Source organism: Phalacrocorax aristotelis, chromosome 7 (genome assembly GCF_949628215.1).
Source record: "Phalacrocorax aristotelis chromosome 7, bGulAri2.1, whole genome shotgun sequence".
Taxonomy (NCBI): Eukaryota; Metazoa; Chordata; class Aves; order Suliformes; family Phalacrocoracidae; genus Phalacrocorax; species Phalacrocorax aristotelis.
The window spans coordinates 29,849,895-29,869,226 of record NC_134282.1 but is presented as its reverse complement, the minus strand read 5'-3'; the positions used below and the strand labels follow the sequence as shown (position 1 = coordinate 29,869,226).

General features: G+C 50.8%; 2 protein-coding genes across 3 annotated transcripts in view; one reads left to right on the top strand and one right to left on the bottom strand.

Moving 5' to 3' along the window:
• The first annotated feature begins 3,767 nt into the window (after window positions 1–3,767).
• Window positions 3,768–15,632, top strand: SRPRB (SRP receptor subunit beta). Its single transcript, XM_075099576.1, has 7 exons — window positions 3,768–3,932; window positions 4,078–4,172; window positions 4,716–4,793; window positions 6,360–6,442; window positions 6,859–6,995; window positions 7,894–7,948; window positions 10,344–15,632. The coding sequence occupies exons 1-7, from the start codon at window positions 3,821–3,823 to the stop codon at window positions 10,558–10,560; spliced, it is 777 nt and encodes a 258-aa protein (XP_074955677.1). The 5' UTR covers window positions 3,768–3,820; the 3' UTR covers window positions 10,561–15,632.
• Window positions 15,546–19,332, bottom strand: part of SLCO2A1 (solute carrier organic anion transporter family member 2A1) — a 29,593-nt gene continuing 25,806 nt past the window's right edge. For both annotated transcript variants that reach the window (XM_075099573.1, XM_075099574.1), the window contains 6 exons: window positions 19,104–19,293; window positions 17,390–17,549; window positions 16,852–17,021; window positions 16,618–16,682; window positions 16,345–16,465; window positions 15,546–16,216 (listed from right to left, as the gene is read on the bottom strand). In XM_075099573.1, coding sequence (XP_074955674.1) covers window positions 16,096–16,216; window positions 16,345–16,465; window positions 16,618–16,682; window positions 16,852–17,021; window positions 17,390–17,549; window positions 19,104–19,293 — 827 coding nt within the window. In that variant the 3' untranslated portion in view covers window positions 15,546–16,095. The remainder of the gene's footprint in view (window positions 16,217–16,344; window positions 16,466–16,617; window positions 16,683–16,851; window positions 17,022–17,389; window positions 17,550–19,103; window positions 19,294–19,332) is intronic.

The following is a 19,332-nucleotide window of genomic DNA, read 5'->3' as shown; positions in this document are numbered from 1 at the left end:
TTTTCAAAACTGTTCTTAGGCCCATTCCTTCCTCAGTACCTCTTGCTGTAGGACGGTGCCAGATACCAACATGGCTGCTGCCACTTCAGGCTATTGCTGTGAGAGAAACTTGTTTCAACATTTGCCAAAGCAAAATGTATTAAATAGGCCCTAGAGCCTAATTAACAGATATCTTGAACTCTTGGTTGTTTTGCTTCACCCAGGCTATTTCATTATCTCCCCAGCAGCTGACAGTTGCCCAGCGTGGCTGGGACAGAAGAAGAGGGAGAGTGTTTATGCTAGGGAAGCTGAAGGGTGGAGAAGGAAAAAAACCAAACCAAACAAAAAAAATACAGTGGTTGTAAGATGGAAGGTATGAATAGAAATCACCTCATCTCATATCTCAGCTGCCTGGATCTGAGTCGTTTCCACAAGGCAGTACTCTTAGAACACATAAATATAATGACAGGGATAGTCCAGGCTTAGACTTCCTTTCTTAAAGAATTCTAGGACTTACTTAGAAACATGTGCTTTTGATGTGCAGAAAGCGGACTCCACAATCTGTAAGACTGTAAAGTAGGTATGTTTATTCAGCGCTGGGCAGCACGGGGGTTAGTCCCACCAAAGTCGTGCGTGCCTGCGTGATATTTTGTCTTGGATTTATACAGTAAAGCATTACCTATACATAAGATTTCCCAACACGCCTATACATCTGCATGACCTTTCCCCGCTTCGTATTAAAATTAGCCTAAAAGAGTTATATCCATAAATCTTTCCTAAGTGCGCTTGCGCAGTGCCTCCTCATGGTGGTCATCGGGGGTCGTACAGATAGAATTATAAAATCATAGAATTGTTAAGGTTGGAAAAGACCCTTAAGATCATTGAGTCCAACCGCTAACCTATCACTGCCAAGTCCACCGCTAAACCATATCCTCAAGCACCACGTCTACCCTTCTTTTAAATACCTCCAGGGATGGAGACTCAACCACCTCCCTGGGCAGCCTGTTCCAATGTTTGACAACCCTTTCGGTGAAGAAGTTTTTCCTAATATCCAACCTAAACTTCCCCTGGCGCAGCTTGAGGCCATTTCCTCTTGTCCTATCGCTTGTTACTAGGGAGAAGAGACTGACCCCCGCCTCACTACAACCTCCTTTCAGGTAGTTGTAGAGAGCGATAAGGTCTCCCCTCAGCCTCCTCTTCTCCAGATTAAACAACCCCAGCTCCCTCAGCCACTCCTCGTAAGACTTGTTCTCCAGACCCTTCACCAACTTCGTTGCCCTTCTCTGGATACGCTTCAGCACCTCAGTGACCTCCTTGAAGTGAGGGGCCCAAAACTGAACACAGTACTCGAGGTGCAGCCTCACCAGTGCCAAGTACAGGGGCACGATCACCTCCCTGCTCCTGCTGGCCACACTATTCCTGGTACATGCCAGATTGCCATTGGCCTTCTTGACCACCTGAGCACACTGCTGGCTTATGTTCAGCCAGCTGTCAACCAACACCCCCAGGTCCTTTTCCTCCAGGCAGCTCTCCAGCCGCTCCTCCCAAAGCCTGTAGCATTGCATGGGGTTGTTGTGACCCAAGTGCAGGACCCGGCACTGAGCCTTGTTGAATCTCATACCGTTGGCTCTGGCCCAACGATCCAGCCTGTCCAGGTCCCTCTGTAGGGCCTTCCTGCCCTCCAGCAGATCAACACTTCCACCCAGCTTGGTGTCATCTGTAAACTTACTGAGGGTGCACTCAATCCCCTCATCCAGATCATCAATGAGGATATTGAACAGGACCAGCCCCAACACTGAGCCCTGGGGAACACCGCTCGTGACCAGCCGCCAACTGGATTTGACTCCATTCACCACCACTCTCTGGGCTCGGCCATCCAGCCAGTTTTTGACCCAGCACAGAGTGCACTTGTCCAAGCCATGAGCAGCCAGATTCTCCAGGAGAACGCTGTGGGAAACAGTGTCAAAGGCCTTACTAAAGTCCAAGTAGTCAATGTCCACAGAAGGCTGACGGCTCCTCTTCGTCATTGCTAGTAACCTTTGTTTCTGTGCAGACTCAGTTATCCCTTGACTTTTGTCCAAACTGCAAAGTCAGGTTTAGCTGGTTCTTGAGACAAGTTTCTGTCCTTATCAAGAACTTGTCCTTTGGTGGTGGATTCCGGGCCTCCTTGCTAATCATTTTACGCAGTGGCCAGACAAGCATTCTGCAACAATTAACTTTCAGCTGGATAAGCGTTCAACAACAGAACAGTTAGCTTTTGGTTTTGCATCCTAAAAGCCCCTTCCCCCTTTCGCTTTGGTAGCCTGTCCAATGTGCTTCTGACCTGAAAACAAACACATAGGTGGGCAGCCTGACTCTGATCCATGGTGAAAATAAAAAGGTCTGCTGAGGCTCTCTGCTTCAAAGGAACAGAGTCTAGGGTAAGCCAGCAGGTCTCAACTCTATTGTAAAGGCAGGCATGGAAGAGCTGATGAGGGCAGAAAGATGCCAAGATCTTCTGGCTTTGAGGGAATTAATATTTTGATGGGCTTACACTGATGATTTTTGGATGCACATGGTATGTGTTGTGATAAGTCCATTGGCCTGACTGAAGATCACCTTGGAAGACAGAAATGTAGAGTGTGATGGGAAGCAATGAAATTTAGTTCCTTATGTTTACGTAGGATGAAGTATACCAGACAGATGGCTTTTTAAACTTGTTCTTAAAAACTAGACAAGAAAAAGATGCAGTGCCTCTAAGAGCCTGCTTCTACAACTAAATATGGCTAGAGTTAGAAAACTCACCCTATAGGGTGAGTCTCATGCCCCCTGTCCATCTTGGTGTCTTCTCTTCTGAGCTTACTATCATTAATGGATGTCTTACTTTAACAGGGCACCCAAAACCAGACGCAGCACCTAGATGTGGCCTAACATCTTGAGATGTTTGAGTCTCAAACCAAGGACTTGGTGCTGGGCAGAGGGGGTGGGCAATCAATTTTTGTGGATGAAAAGCTGGACATGAGCTGGCAATGTGCGCTCGCAGCCCAGAAAGCCAACCATATCCTGGGCTGCATCAAAAGCAGTGTGGCCAGCAGGGCAAGGGAGGTGATTCTGCCCCTCTGCTCTACTCTGGTGAGACCCCACCAGGGGTGCTGCGTCCAGCTCTGGAGCCCTCAGCACAGGAAGGACATGAACCTGTTGGAGCGGGTCCAGAGGAGGCCACAAAAATGATCCAAGGGCTGGAGCAGCTCTCCTATGATGACAGGCTGAGAGAGTGGGGGTTGTTCAGCCTGGAGAAGAGAAGGCTGCGGGGGACTATAAGAAAGATGGGGACAAACTTTTTAGCAAGGCCTGTTGTGACAGGACAAGGGGGGACGGTTTTGAACTAAAGGAGGGTAGATTTAGACTTGATATAAGGAAGACGTTTTTTACAATGAGGGTGGTGAAGCAGTGGAAGGGGTTGCCCAGAGAGGCTGTGGAGGCCCCATCCCTAGAGAGAACCAAGCTCAGGCTGGGCGGGGCTCTGAGCAACCTGATCTAGTTGAAGGTGTCCCTGCTCACTGCAGGGGGCTTGGACTAGGTGGCCTCTGAAGGTCCCTTCCAACCCAAAGCATTCTGTGAATCACCGCCACGGCTCTCTGCAAACACCCACAACCCCCAACGTCTTGCCCTGCAGTAACCCCCCTCCCCCCTCCAGGGCCGGTCCGAGCCGCCCCTTCCTCTTCCGCCTCCTCCTCCTCTGCAGTCGAGGGGCGGGAGGACTACACCTCCCGGCAGCCCTTGCGCGCGCCACCCGCCCTGCCGGCAGGCCGCCGCGCCGGAAGCGGAAGCGGAGAAAGGGCGACGTGTGCGGGCGGGCAGCATGGCGGGGCGGCTGGAGCCGCACCTGGAGGCGCTGCGGCGGGAGCTGCGAGCGCCCGACCCCACCGTGCTCTCCGTCCTCTTGGCGCTGCTCGTCGTCGCCGTCACGCTCCGTGAGTTGCGGCCTGCGGGGGAACACCCGCTCCTCGCCCTCCGGTGGCGCCCCGCGGGCCTGCCCCGGAGCGCCGGGCCGCAGTGGCTGAGCGGCCGCCGGTGCCGCCCGCTGCGGGCTCAGGCGCTCCCTCCTCTCTCCCGCAGTGGTCTGGAGGTTCGTGCAGGGCAGGAGGAGCAGTCGGAAGGCGGTGCTGCTGCTGGGCCTCTGCGACGCGGGGAAGACGCTGCTTTTCGCGCGGGTGAGTGGGGAGCGGGGGAGGGGGCGGAGAAGGGAGCCCTAGGCGGGGTAACCGGGGGGAAGGCTCGGGGGGACCGCGAAGGGAGCCACATGCCGGGGAACTGGTGGGGGGAGCGGCGGTGAAGGGAGCCCCAGGTGGGGGAGGGGTGGGGGACTCGAGGAGGCCGTGAAGGGAACTCCATGTGGGGAAAGGGGGGGCGGGGCTCGGGCGGGCCGCGAAGGGAGCCCCAGGTGGGGGAACTGTCCGCCCTGGCGTCCTGTCCTACAGAGGTAAAGCTGCCCAAAGGATTTGCAGACACACTCTCTTCCTTCTTGTTTTAGTGATGTGGAGATTCAATATATAAATAGATTTTTTTTTTCTTAATGAGAGTTTTTTAAAGTCTTGGGTGGGGGAAGAGCCCTGAAGTTGTTTGATGCATGTAAATTGAAAACAGATATCTGAAGTCTGTTACCCCTTAGATTATTTCACTTTCTGAGCAGATGATATGTGATGCCAGTGTACCTCCAGCCTTCTTTTCCTGAAAATTACTTTTTTTCCCCACAGCTGTTGACCGGCAAATACCGGGATACCCAGACCTCGATAACTGACAGCTCTGCAGTTTATAGAGTCAGCAATGACAAGGTGAGTGGGCAGGTTTTCAGCTGTAACTCGTGCGTGGCTGCTTCAGCCAGCTGCTCTTGTTTTTCTGCTCCCTGTGATAAACCTGTCTTGATGGTTTTCGTGCTTTCCAGCTTGAAATCAGTCCCCAGTTTGGTCTGAGCATAGGGTAGGATTTTTCTAGGCAATGCACCCTGAGGAAGTAGGAAAATACTGGAAAGTATTAGGTACTCCTCATCCGCACAGGTTCTTTTTCTATTTGCTTGTCAAATTGAAAGGCGGGTAGCATGTGGGTTTTTTTTCTACAGAAAGGAAAAGGAGCTGCGTTTACAAGTGGGGTAAAACACAGCACTGTGGGGACAGAGGTGTGGTTTGGAACAGGAGGGAGATTTGTGAGGGAACATGATTCTGTCGTGTTTATTTGCTGGGCAGTAATTTCTGTGTCTCCCCCAAAAATCTGAATTTAAAAGCTTTACCAGGCTTAAAAAGAGTCTCCAGCTGAACTTCATGTGGTCTCAAAAAGGGGTTTGGTTACTGTCAGGTCCTGGGCTGCCACGGACCTAGTTATTTTCAGTTTGTGGCGCGCTCTCATTTCAGAGGAGTTTCTTTCTCATGCTGGGTACACATGTGGCAGTGAAAGCAGCAATCTGGCAGCACATTACACGCTAGTGAATTGTAAAAGTAGAGGATGTTTCTGTGCCTTCTTTATGGCAATCTTCAGTAGCAGCAATGATGATAATAAACTTAGTAAAGGGAAATGCAGGGCTTTCTATATTTGTGTCTCTAAGATTGAGCAGACAGGAGGTATATGGAGGCGGAGAGGTGCTGGAATGCCACAATGTGGAGTGCTGCTTTTTTAAATTGTAGGCAAGGTTTCTATTAAAATCAAAGAGCAGTGAGTAGATAGGGTCTTGTGTCGTGTTCTCTGCCCTCCTGAGAACAACAAGGACTATCTTGAGAATGGAGATGTGGCTTTACAAAAAGTCTTGTAAGGGCATTTTTCTGTTATTTCCAGCAAAGTTATGTGTATTTAGGTAGACTTGCAGTTGGGTAAATTCTGTGTGAATAGATTCAGAGACTGTGGGATTAGTATTCCGTATCAGGGGCTTGCAGGAAAGGAGTTGGTGGTTTTGCTGTGCGGAGGTTGTCTTGCTCTCAGGGGCAGTGTAAGTCTGCTGGTGTGCCAAGAGAAGTGACTGATGAAGCTCTGTCACCCTCACTGTGCCAGCAGTAGTTGTAGGGGGATACTCTGGATAAGAAATGGATTGAACATTCTCGTTTCTTTGTGGTCATGCTCTCTCCTCTCAGCTCTGGTGGGTGGTTTCCTGGTGTTGGCTCCCTCCTTACTGAGTCCTGGCCATGAATGTCATTCCTCAGCGTTTCTTTTCCCTGTCAGAATTGTTTGGGCTGGTGGAGAGGGTGCACCTTGGGGAGAGTTACCTGCTTCTGCCCTGTATGGGGTTTCACTCGCCTGCTGCTGCCCCAAGAGCAGGCTGACTGGAATCCACTCTCAGACTCATTTTCCCTGGTCTGTGATCACAGGTACCCCTAGATTAAGTCTTGCTGATACCTTCTTGCTTCTGTTTCCAGAGTGCTAGCGTGACCTTAATCGACCTTCCAGGCCATGAGAGTTTGCGGCTTCAGTTCTTGGAGAGGTTCAAGGCTGCAGCCAGGTAACTTAGAGGAGAGGGCAGCTGATGGTTTGGACAGGGATCAACCAAATGATGGTGCTGAGGATGTTATGAGCTGGGCCAGATTCACTCTGTGTGGTGGTGCCCTGAGAGTAAGCTCTGCCATGGGGTAGCAGTGGTTAGTTATTCTGCTTTCCCACTTGCCTGTGTTGGTAGTGCATCAGGAGGCCAAGCAACTGCAGTGGGGAGGGATTAGGGGATGTGGTGTATCCATGGGGCAGAGAGGGAAAGATTTCCTGCTGGGGCTGAATAGGGGGTGTATTTCAGTCAGCACATGCTCTTGGGTTGGATGAGATCAGTTGTGGAAACAAATGTATTAGCCCAGGCTGGAACACTTGTAGGGGGAAGATGGTTGCAGACCTTCAGGCCGAGCACATGTTCTTCCCTCTTTCCTCCAGAGCCATCGTGTTTGTGGTGGACAGTGTGGCCTTTCAGCGGGAGGTGAAGGATGTGGCGGAGTTCCTGTACCAGGTCCTGGTCGATAGCACTGTGCTCAAAAATGCACCTGCGCTGCTGATCGCTTGCAATAAGCAAGGTATTGTGTGCTGCCTTGTGGGCTGGACATTAGATTCAGTCCTTGAGTGATAGGTGTTCAAGCTGTGGATGCTGAATTTCTTAGGAGTTGGGATTTCAGCAAAATAAAGGCTGGAACTCAGTTTTAAACTTGGACTAATCAGCAGGAACATTTCTAGCAGCAATTGGAATAATTCTTAGGTCAGGTATGTCTAACGTAGCTTTGCAGACAAGCACCACTTGAGAGAGCTACAGCTTTTTAGATGGGCTTAAGTAAGGCAGGTGACTTTCAGCTTGTGCAGAACTGTCTTCCTGAATCTGCAGGCAGCAGAAAACAGGATCAACTTGAGGGTAATGAACTATCTGCACACACTTGGTAGCTTCAATTTTCAAGTCAAACAGCCGTTTAACTGCCAAGATTATATGTTTTCTCTTGACTGGACTAGCAGGAACATCCAGTTACTGGAAAGGACTAGATTTTCAGGTCCCTATGACTTTTACAGTGAAGGTGTGGATCCCTGTATAACAATCTGAAGCTTTTGGGCAATGTCAGATTTGGTTTTCTTAGTTATTTCATGCACTACTTCAGGAGCTGCCTGGGGCCTTTGTGGCTCCATGTGACATACATTAAAAAGCGCAGTGTTGAGCTCTCTAACTCCAGGACAGGTAAGAGTGCCCAGCAAGAAGAAATTAATTCCCGACATGGTATGTATCAGACTTCGGGTTGCTCCCGTTCGTACCTCCAAACCCGAAGCTCCAGCATCCCTTGTCCTAGTGCAGACATGTCCGTCTTTGTCCCAGTAACTCTGCTTATAGTGCACAGTATGAGCAGGCCTTACACTACCCTTAGGAGAAGGAACCATGTTCTGAATTCTGACATAAAACAAAAAAGCTGATTTCCTCTTCTTTTCTCTTTCTAGATGTCACAACAGCAAAATCAGCAAAACTTATTCAACAGCAGCTGGAGAAAGAGCTGTAAGTATGAAATTGGTTCTTAAACCCTCTGAGCTTATCTCTTTTCCTTTCTTTCTCTTACCTCAGTGCACAGTGCCTTGAGCCACATCTAAGTTCACTGTAGAAGAAGAGCAGTCTGTTTTGTCTGTGTAGATGCAACCGGGATAATAGAAGTTTGTGCCTACTGCTTTTTTGCATGCTTTAGCAAGGAGCAGACAGTGTGTTGGCTCCTTGAAGCTGTGGGTTGGAGAAACAACATCCTAATCCTTTCCTAAAAGCGGCCATTCCTAGGCTAAGCAATACCACCCATGGCCCAGGGAGGTATCTGGGTCCTCTCTCAGGTACAGGCAGGGTTGGCTTCCAAATGTCAGACTTTCTGTGAGTGGTATGAAGATCTCAGTAACTCTACCCAGTTGTACTGGCACAGGTGTTTTTTTGCAGGGCTGCTCTGATGCAAAAGGGCTTGGCATGCAAAGCTTGAAAGCTGGGGAGAGATCATCTAGTTTCTGGATCTGCTAACAGGCATTGCAGGAGCCTGGTTGGGACCCCTTGTTGTCTCTGTATCCGCCCTAGAAAGGACATTAACCTGGGAGGACAAATGATGTATGATCTGCTGCTAACTTTAAGTTGTAAGAGGAAGTGGAAGGAGGAGAAGGTGGCTTGTATACTGTGCTACGTTGTAAGCTGCCAGCTGAATGAGCTGTAGAGTTGTTGGCTGGCAAGTCCATCTGCGGAGGGGGCAGGTAGAAGATGATATTTTTAAGCTATATTTAATCTCTGTGCATGAAGATTCCACCTTTGAGTTCCATAATTATAGTTGGGTCAGATCTGTTCTGGGAGAGACCTGTGCAGCTCTTGCGCTGTGGTGGACTTCTCCACCAGCATCTAGTAGAGATTTTGCTTCCCCACATGGGCTCAACTGGGTATTTTGCCTTCCTGTTGCCTGTGGGTCCTGTTTCTGGACTGCAGTTAGTGGCAAGGCAGTCTTCGGGGTAGGAGGAGCAGCGTAGCTCTTTGGTCTCCAAACAAATGTATGTTCATGGGATATGGCCATCTTGTTGCCAAGTGGTGGACTTGGCAGTGTTAGGTTTACGGTTGGACTCGATGATCTTAAGGTTTTTTTCCAACTGAAACAATTCTGTGATTCTAGAATCTCTTTGGCCAGTAGACGGCAGCAGGGTTGTTATTGCTTGTGCCTCTCCTCGGCTGAATACCTGACCCTCTCGTTTTTAAGGGAGGAATTAGTTGCCACATATTCAAGCATTCCTTGGTTCTGATGTTGGGCTTTTGGCAGTTATCTCTATATAGAGCTGGATTTATAGGTAGGTTATATGTGCCCTGTTAGGCAGAGTTATTCCTGCAGGCTGGCATATTGCTGCCATTCTCTCCATGTGCTGCTTTAGTTGGATGTCCTTGTGTGGAGAACCCAAGGAAGCATCTGCTCTTATTCCTGAACTCTCATCTCTGGGCAGTGTTGTTCTTTCCCTGTGCCCCATTAATTTAGCTCCATTCTGTGAACAAGGAGTAGCTGGGATTGACTGTGAGCAGGCACTGCCAGGCTACTCTGTCTCTGGAAGAGGTGCAGCAGTCCAGCAATGAGGGTCTCCTAAGCAGTCAAAGATCTGGGAGAGATTGCTGTTTGCATCTGTGTCTGGTGCAGCCTCTTGACTTCCCTAGCCTCGCTTTTTGGGACCTCAGAGGCAGTCAAATCTCAGTGCCTCTGTGTCTGTTGGGCTGATCCATCTCCTTGTGCTGCCTCTGCCTTGGATGCTTGGTGAGTGTGGGCAAGGAGGGCCATCCTTCAGCTCCACATGTGGCAAGGAGTTGAGATGCTGCAACAAGCTGAAGGGTGGGAACAGGAGTGACATTGCAGCCTGGTCCTGGGGCAGGCATTGCTCATGGGAGCAGTGGGCAGGCTCAACCCCCTCTCAGTCCCGAAAGGTATTTGGCACACTCAGGTGGCAGAGGAGTGACGCCCCTGCATGATCCCTGATACCACGGCTGTCTCTCTTCCCCGTTAACCCGTTAAACTAGTACAGATCCTGAGTGCTGTGGGCTAAACCATATATAATGCCTGGTGACTGGTGTCTGCTATGGGATATTGGAGAAATTCAGGATGTTGTCACCTGACCCTTGTTGTTTATTACAGAACAAAACCTGTTTAAGCACCCCCTCCTTGGGTGGTCTCCTGTTTGTCTTGCTCTCTTGAGCTTCCCTGCAGTTGTGCCTTCCAGCGGGCATCTAAGAGAAGTGGCCAAAGTGCCTGCCTCTGCCTGTGCAGAGCCATGGCACCTTCTGTCTTTGGTGTAGCTGGCATCCTGCTGACAGAGCTGGGTCTAAAACATCTCAGCAGCCATGGTGTAGGTAATGTTCCCCTGGTTCACAGTTCCTGACTCTTTCCGTTCTCTGTCTGCAGCAACACCTTACGAGTGACCCATTCTGCAGCCCCTACCAGTCTGGATGGCTCAGCCACTGGGGGCCCTGCCCAGCTGGGGAAGAAGGGCAAGGACTTCGACTTCTCCCAGCTACCCATGAAGGTAGAATTTGTGGAGTGCAGTGCTCGGGGCAGTAAGGGAGAAGAAGGAGATGCTGACTTCAAGGGCCTTGAGAAATGGCTGGCCAAGGTTGCCTGAACAGAAGAGAGCATGGCTGGAGGGAGAGACTTGGGGAGGCTGGCGGGGGTAGGACACTTGGAGACTGAAAGGAAAAAGATGGCCTGAAGCACTCAAATCTCATCTTGCTGTAGAAGAAACTTCAGCTGGAAACCAGCATTGCAGTGTCTTCCTCCACTGTTCATGGGCTTGGAAGCAACATGACAATTGCTGGCGTGATTTCCTCTGACTGTCTCTTCACACTGCAACATTTTTTTTCCTCTCCCCTCTTCCTTTGTCTTCCTCTGGGATGCTGACCCTTTGGAATTCTGTGTTTCCTTAATCTTTAGGCTTTTAATTTGGGAGTTGCAAATTAGGAAGGAGTGAACCGCCAGGTGAGTTTGAGATTGGAGTCTGCGTGTTGGTTCTGCCTTGGTTTAGCGTTGCAATCCTATTACCTCTTGGAGCTACTGATCACCTCCTGATTCTGACTTCTTTCCCTAGCCTCTCACTGCTTGGGAGCACTGTGCGCATCATCTGTGCTGCCCCAGCAAAGTGCACAAACTCTCTCTGTTGGGCAGTCATTGTGGAGAGTATAAAAACCTGTTTACCTCTGTTTCTCCTACCTTCTTGTTCTTCCAAACTGATGCAGTCTTGTTTCCGTGGGACTGGAGCGGTCTATTAGATGCTAAGACCAGGCTGGCTGATCTGCCTTTGTCACTGTGCACTGCCTGCATCCTTTGGTGCGTCTTTGCATGATTTCCACTGTTGGACAATTCTTGGGAGCTTTTCCTTTAATGTAGGCCTATGTCTTGAAAGCTTGTTTCACTCTGCTTCTCCTTCCCATACTTCAGGCTCTTCTCCCACAGATATCTGTGCACGCTGTCCAAGTGGCAGAGTTATAGTAGGGTCTTGGCTTGAGACCTTGAGGCAGGCATTTTTTTTAGATTTATTTCTACATTTTACATGAGATCTGGCATGACAGGTGTTTACTGTGCAGTCCCCTTCTGTCTGCTGTGTGATCTCAACTGTTAATCTTGCAGGGAAGATCGAGGGGATGCCTGTTGCTGTAGCTATCGCAGTGGCTGAGCAGGCTGCTGGAGGCTGGTAGTGTTGGAGGGCTCTGATTCAGTATGCTTCTGAACTTCTCAAAGGACGCTGCTTTCCTTCCTATGCTCTTGGCAGGGGCATCGGTTATCCAAAGGGAGATCTTCTGGCAGCATTGGTGTTGGTCAGGTGGGAGACAAGACCCTGGTTCTGTGCTGGACGTTCAGCTTCCCCTTCCTGAACAGCCTTAAAACACAGTTGCCCTAGGCAGCAGCTTTGTGTAGCTTTGTGCTCTGATGGGGTGCCATTTCTGTGCAGCACCTACGTGAGGATGATTGCTCTCCAAGATGCTACACTGCAGATTGCGAGGTCCTATAGCATTGAATTTTTTCTTGCTTTTTTTTGTTGTTTCCCCTTTTGTTTTGGGGTAGGAGGGAGAGGCTGGCTTCTGGCAGACCTTTTCATTCCTTTGCAGGCTCCTTTCTGGTTTGATGTTTCCTGAATCACTCAACGGATCTGTTGTATTCTTTTTCCTTTCTGTCGGGGGCATTCTCTGCCTCCCTGTAGCATTGCCAGGTGTTAGTAGCATCAGGAAGAGCAAGGCTGCCTCTTGCAAAGACCTGGCTCGTGATGGAGTTGGGCCTTGGATTTTCAGTCTTGTGAACACAGTGGCTCTTCTACTGTCCATGCAGGAGGTGAGGAGGGACATATTTAGGAAGTATGTTATATTCTTATATTTCCTGCAGCCAGAGCATTGCTGGAACATGTTTGCCATGCTTTGTATTCCCTTAGCTGGAGCTTCTTCCCAGGCTGCCTGCTTTGAATCTATAATGCTGAAGTGAGAATATTGCTATTTCTTTGGGTGGCTATTCTGCTTGCAAAGTCCTGTCTCCTTGAAAAGCGAAGGCCAGGCACCAGCGTCTGCTGGGGTAAGGTAACATGAGGCCATAGTTGGTTTTAAGTTATTAAAAGTACTCCTTAAACAAAAATTTTTTGCCTAAATGTTTGTTCTGAAGTCTTGGTTTAGTCTGTCTGTATTGGCCCCTTCTTAGTGGTGTCAGATCTGCAGGGACTGGGACTTTGCTTTTGCTCAACACGATGCTGGAGATCAGGCTTCCTGCTTAGTTGCCAGGGCTGTGTTGTCAAAAACCAATGCCTCCTCCACACACAGGGCTTTTGGGTTTGGGTTGGTTTTTTTTTTGGGGGGGGGGGATTTGTATTTACTCCTTAGTCTGAATGTTAGGGACTTGATAATTGTAGTAAAAAAGCCCAAACCACCAACCAAAAAACTTAACAAAAAAGGCAATTTGCTCAAATGTACAGGAAAACTCAAGCCAGCTGCTGTGCACTGTGCATGGTTTTGTGGTTTAAGTCACAGCACTGGCCCTGCTCTGTGGCAGAGGCGGCTACGGCACCCCGCAGCTTGATGAAGAAACCTCAGCTTTCCCTGTCTGAGCATGGCTCCAGAGCTCCAGGGCGGCTGTATGGCAGCGTAGCTGAGCTGGGGCTGAAGCAAGTGCTGCTCATGCTGGAAGATGGAGCATGCATTGGGCTGTTGCAGAGATGCATGTGTGTGTTGGGCTGCACTCCATGACCTGCCTGTTAAATATTTGTGGTGGTTTTTCCCCAGTGGCTGAGAGAAAAGGGCAGAACTGGAAACTCTGAATGTTGTTTTCTTTTTTCCACCCCCCTCTCAGCCAGCTTTGTGCTTTTGTTTTTTGCTCTTATGTATAAACCTTGCTCCCAGCCTGTGGCTTTGCGCTGTCTGGGCAAGTTGCTCCTCAGGCTGCAGCTTGGCAGCCAGTGTGTTCAGATGGCTTTGGCAAGAGAGCAGGATGTGATAAACTCCGTCCCTTCTGCACCAGCTGTGTGACCCAGAGTCAGACACCCTGCTGCATTTGCACATCTGCAGAGATAGAGGCTTTCACTGTACTTTAAAGCCCTTTTGATCAATGTTTTTTTGCTATGGATTGTGCTTTGCCTGCAAATTGTTCCCCTGGAAGGGAAAGGCACTTTCAGAGGAGATCAACAAGCCCAGTGAGATCCAGGATAGCAGAAACCACATGAAAGTGGAGGAGAGGTTGCTGAAAGGCAAAGAAAAGCAAAAATAGCGTGATGCCTGAACATTAGCATCACAGTGGTGGTGACCTCCAAGGCTCCCAAAACCAGGTGTTGCAACTGTCACCTTTCCTGTGCATAGAGCCGTTGGCCTGCTCAAGCCACCTTGACACCTTTTGGGCCAGGAGCTTCTGTGTTGGCCCTGTTTGGGCCACCTTGTATGCTTCTACTGTCCAGCTTGATGTTACTCCTGATGGGATGAAGGCGGAGAAAGTGGACTTAAGGAAGGTCATGCAAGGTGGAGGGGGAATAAAAATAGCACAGACAGATCTCATTTTTTTGAAGACCTGCTGATCCAGAGCAAATCTAAGGCAGCTCCCCTCCTATCCTCTTCCCTCCTCTCCTTTCCATTTACTCCCTCTGTGAGCATGGATGCAGCAGGGCTGTGGGCCAAAAGCACAGTGAAAAGTCATGCCTTGTCCTGCACAGCAACAGGACAAGGACAGCGGAGGCTGAATACATTTACCCAAGAAAGCTCCTCCACTCCCCTGCTGTACTTCCCCATCCTTTTAGTCTGCAGTGATGCTGAGGAGGGGATACAGCTGCAGTGTAAAGGAGGAGGAAGGTGTGGTACCCCTGACTGGCCCATGCTCCTTGCCCATGGACCCAGGAGCCCCAACTCAGCTCAGCTCTTGGCCCTTCAGCCCCTTCCTGAGCTACACTGGAGGTGTAGCCTGTCTCCAGCTCAGCCATGGCTGTGTCTGCCTGGCCATGGATCCTGCTGATCCTTACCCACTGACTATCCAGCACCCTTTGCTATCTCTGCCCCAGGGATCATATTGCTGATCCTGACCAGCAGCATCTGCCACAGTCCTGCGGGTGGCAAACATGCTTCAGCAGCCACTCTTCCTCCAGGAGATGTGACCTTTTCAGATCTAGTGCATTCATGTCAAGCCTTTTGCTCTTGGCTTTACCTTTTAGCAGTGTCAGTTCGGTGAGTTGAACGGTGTGTCCTTTGCATGATGCCAGGCTTTTGATAAGCTTGTGAAGCAATTTCTGTGATACCAGTCAAGCAGTGCTCCCATGTCACCCTCTAACAGGTGACAGCATGCAGTCATCAGCAATGGGTGTGCCCCCAGATCCTGCCATCTGACACTTCTCTTCCCATTCTAGCAGGTTGCCTTCATCCTGCCAGAAATGGAAAGGTCCCAGGAAGCACTGCAGGGCAGGGTGAAGCCCTGCCAGAGCGGATCAGGGAGGCCTTGGAGCTGTTGCACTCACTTTACATATGCCACAGACAGGGATACGTCCAGCACAACCCTGCCTACAGGTCCTACCTGCAGTCCTCTGCGAGCTGCCTGCAGTCTTCTGCCTCCATCCCCACACCCAAAGTGCACTGTACCCTACCTGCAGCTTCCTGCCACCAGCCCCGTGAACCCTGCCTGCAGCCATCTTTCCTGCAGCCCCCTGCCCACAGCACCATGCACCCTGCCTGCTGTGTGCTGAATTGTGCAGGTGCCTTTTGCAGGATGATTTAAGCAGGTTGCAGAGGGCTGCAGGTATGGGGCTATGGGGAGTGAGCTTGGGCATGGAGCTGCAGGAAGAGGGCTGGAGGCAGGGGGCTGCAGGTAGTAGGTTGCCAGCATGGCACTTCAGGGAGGGTACAGCGGCTTGCAGGCATTGTGTTACGGGCTTGGGGCTGCTAGCAGGTTTCATGGGGCTGCAGGCAGGCTGTCAGCCAGGACAGCCTGCCTGTTCTGCACAGTCCCTCATCACCAGGGGAGCAGGTGCCCTGTCTGCTACCATTTCATCACCTTTGCCAGCAAGGGATGCATTCAGCATCTGCCAGGATGCAACCCGCAGGCACCCCCACTGCCTTGCCGGTGGGGACAGCTCTTGGGGAGACGAGCAAAGCACCGCAGTTGGAAAAGTGACCTTTATTTTTTTTTAAAAAAAGAACCAAAATAACCCCCCAAAATGTTCTGTAATAAATCCCTAGTGATAACTTTTCACAAGTGTGCATTGTCCATGCTGACCTCTGTGAGGGGTGTGAGCAGGGTTGGCAGCCCTCTCCCCTGCTCCTGTCCCAGCTGGGAGGGCATTACCCCTCTGGAATTGTCACACTGGAGCAGGGGGACCACTGCCCACAGCAGGCACATCTCTGGGTATACAGGATGGGGCTGCGCTCCAGCCCCCATCTGCCTCCTGCTCCAGGTCAGAAGGGGAGGCGGGGGGGATGTCCCCCTCCCCAAAGCGATGGGCAACGTAGAGCTGGAGAGCCTGGGAGAAGCTGGTCCCAGCATGGTGCAGGCAGGGAGCATCACTCGCCGGGAGCACAGCGGTGCCGTGGACAGCAGGAGAGGAGCTCAGCGCTGTTAAGGTGAAGTCACTCCCTTAGAAGGAAAAACAAACCCAAAAAAGACGAAAGTACTGGCAGTGGGTAATGGGATGCAGAGTCAGTCCTCGGTTGGGCTACACCAGCCCTGCTGCCTTCTCCTGCACATTGTACTCCTTGCTCCTCTTCACCTTCCAGCTGATGAGGGCAAGGAGGATGGTGCCCACCACCTTGTAGCCCACCTGCAGCCCCAGGTATCTGTTAGGAGAAGAGCAGGGAGATGATGCGTCTGGAGGTGGCACCTCCAGCCAGCACAGGGCTGAGCTGGGGACCATCCTCATAGTCATCCCTGCTGAGGGAATGATGGGGGGACACAGCAGGGATACCTGTTGCGGAGGAAATCATTGTTGTAGTAGGCGCAGAACCGGCGCTGGGTGCACTGCTTCTGCCAGTAGATACAGGAGGAATCAATGAGGGCACCAAACATGGCTGGAGCTGGCAGCCAGGCTTTGGAGAAGAGAGGATGGAGTCAGGCAGCCTGCCCTGCCTGCAAGGTTTGCCTGCTGTCCCCAAGGAGTTTCAGCGCCTCCCTGGGGCTCAAGCAAGCCTCTGAGCACCCTGCTGCCTTCCCCCAGCCTCATTCCCCAATGGACACTCACCCAGCAGCCTCATCAGTAAGAACTGGACTCCAATGGCAAATGACTTCTCATCCTGGTTTACCACCCTGCCCGGGAGAAGCCACAGGAGGTCAGAGTTGCTGTGGCAGCTCTGTATTTGGCCATTCATCTTGGCCCGGTTTCATGTTTAAGAGGTGCTGTTGATCCAAGTATGGGGAACCCAGCACATCATGCTTCCCCCAGTGCTTTGTGAGCCCCACCCTGCCCATTGCTCACCGTAAAACCATCATGTAGAGGGGGTTGTGGGACAGACAGGCTACTAGGGCAGCAAAGGAGACGAGGAATATGGCAGGAAGAAGCATGTGGGAGCAGCTGAGAGGACAGGATCCTGTCTTGGCAGAGGACAGCCCGTTCCCAGCAGGGATCAGGGAACAGTTCTTGTAGATCTGTTGGGAATGGTTGGAAAACACCAAATGTAAAACTCCCAAAGCCAAAAGCAGGATTTTTAGCGATGCACCAAACCATGTCATTTTGCAGAAGACTGATGAGAGCAGTAGCTCCAATTTTTAAGGCACAGCCATGGCATCCTGCAAGGGGACGTGCTGCCATACCCATTTCTCTGCCAGATGCCCAGGGTGTTATAGCAGTTCTCCATTGCACCTTCTCAGGACTTCAGCTCCTCTGGTAGACCTCCCTCCTCCCCCGTCTGCCATGTTACTGCATTTGTCAGGTTACCCCTACAGCATCGCTCCAGCCTCCACCATCACCAGCGAGCAAGGTGCGCTCTGCTTTGCAAACCACTCATTTTACTCACCACTTGTTTGGGAGCGGAAGAATTAACAGTGCTGTTTGTGCAGCCAGCGAAGCAGGGGGAGATGTACTCCACATTGTTTTCTCCACACACTGGGTGAAAGATGTGCTCAGAGCACTGGCACCCACTCGGTGTCTTAACCTGCTGCTGGGAACTCAATGTACTGCCAAAAAGAAGCAGAAAAAATTTTTAAAAAATTAAGAAACAGGACTGGAGGAAGAAAAAATCCTTCTTACTAGTTAACTAGTTTCCCCATTCCTATTTGCGCTGGGACACTGCCAGCAGCAGGCTGGCCTTCTGCCAGGCCCTGATCCCCTGCAGGTACCTCTGCAAGCATACAGTGAACTTAGCAGTGATCGTGTTATGTCTGCAAACAAGTACTTGCACACTTCCCTCCCCCCAGCCCTGGCTGAAAACTAATCAGCCAAAAGCCTGGAGAAATTTATCTGGGCTCCATCCAGACCGGCACAAACAGATGTGTGACTAGCCCAAGCTGGAAATACCATGCAGACAGAAACTGGAAGCAGGCTCTTTTCCAAACAAGCCTAACAGCAGTGTGAAAGTCAGGAGAACAAACCAGTCCTGTCTTGCCTTACTACCTAAGGGAGTTCAGCAGCTGGAGTGGCGTGGTCTGTCTCCTGCAGGAAGCTGGCACCAGGGACCTGCCCTTGGACAGAGTGGGATGAGGCAGAGCTCATGTTCACCCATCCATGTAGTCCACAGCTACCTGGGGAACCAGGCAAAAGGCCCTTATGCACTGCTTTTCCAAGGGAGGAGGCTTCCAAAGTAATATAAGGCAACTGCCTCCTTTTGCATGCAAGTCCCTCCAGGAGCTCACTCTTACATCAGCAAAGTCCATCAGGACTGGTGCGTCACAGGGGAGCTGAGACGGGGAATCACCCTGACACGGGCGGCAGGAGGTGAACGTTGTGAGGCCAAGGTGCCCTCCAAAATTTAGCACTTGCAGCACTGCATCTTGAGCTGAGGCATGTCCTCACATTTGAAACCTTGCTCTCACACAGAAAGCTTGAGATGCCAGTGCTTCTACATGCGCCTCAATTTGTGGTGCATGCCATGCAGATCTCAGAGCAAAATATAAATGTCACCCATGCACAACTTTGCAGAGTCCTGTTGCTTTCCTTCATGGTTATTTAGGTGGCTTTTAAGTGGGAGAAGCACACGGACTGCCCTGTTCCTCACCCCTCCAACGTACCCCTGGGACAGGAGGCTTATTGCTGGCAAAGGGAAACATTTGTACAAAAGCCCCTTGCTGGCAGTGCATTGGGAAATGAGCACAACACACTTGACAGCAAGCCTGGGGTGGAGTCTAAATGTCATTTTTATCTTAAAAAAAACATGGTAAGAGCCAAAAGTTCCCACCCAGGTGAGGAGAAGGGTGATATCCAGCTGGAACAAAGGGAGTGTGTGAGATGCCCATGTGTGGGGTTGATGAGGACATAGGCACTAATACTACTAATTTTCCCCTAGAAATCCAGAATGAAAAAATACATCCCGCTTGTTTGACACAGAAAATCAGGTATAAATGCCCTCCCAAGCTTTCTGTCCTGTATAGTGCTTAGAGCTCCTCCAGGCAGTGGGATCAAGGAGCAAGCAGTAGCATGGCAGTGTCTACTGCCTCTTCCCCTCCACCCCATAGATATCCAGGTCAAGAGCTGGAGGAATAAGGCGCTGCAAACAACCCAAGTACCTGCATTACCTGGGAGGATAGATCCCATTGATGCGCCCTGTGGAGCAGCCCATGAAGAAAATGGGCAGGCAGATGAGGATGGAGAAAACAAGCACCACCACAGCAAACCGGGGGATGGCCCGGAGGGAGAAGGCAAAGCGTTTCATGATGATTCCTCCTAAGAGCATCCCAAGTGCCGCTGCTGGCAGGTTCACAGCTCCTGCAGAGGAGTGAAGGCATTAGCTGTGGTCTTGCGTGT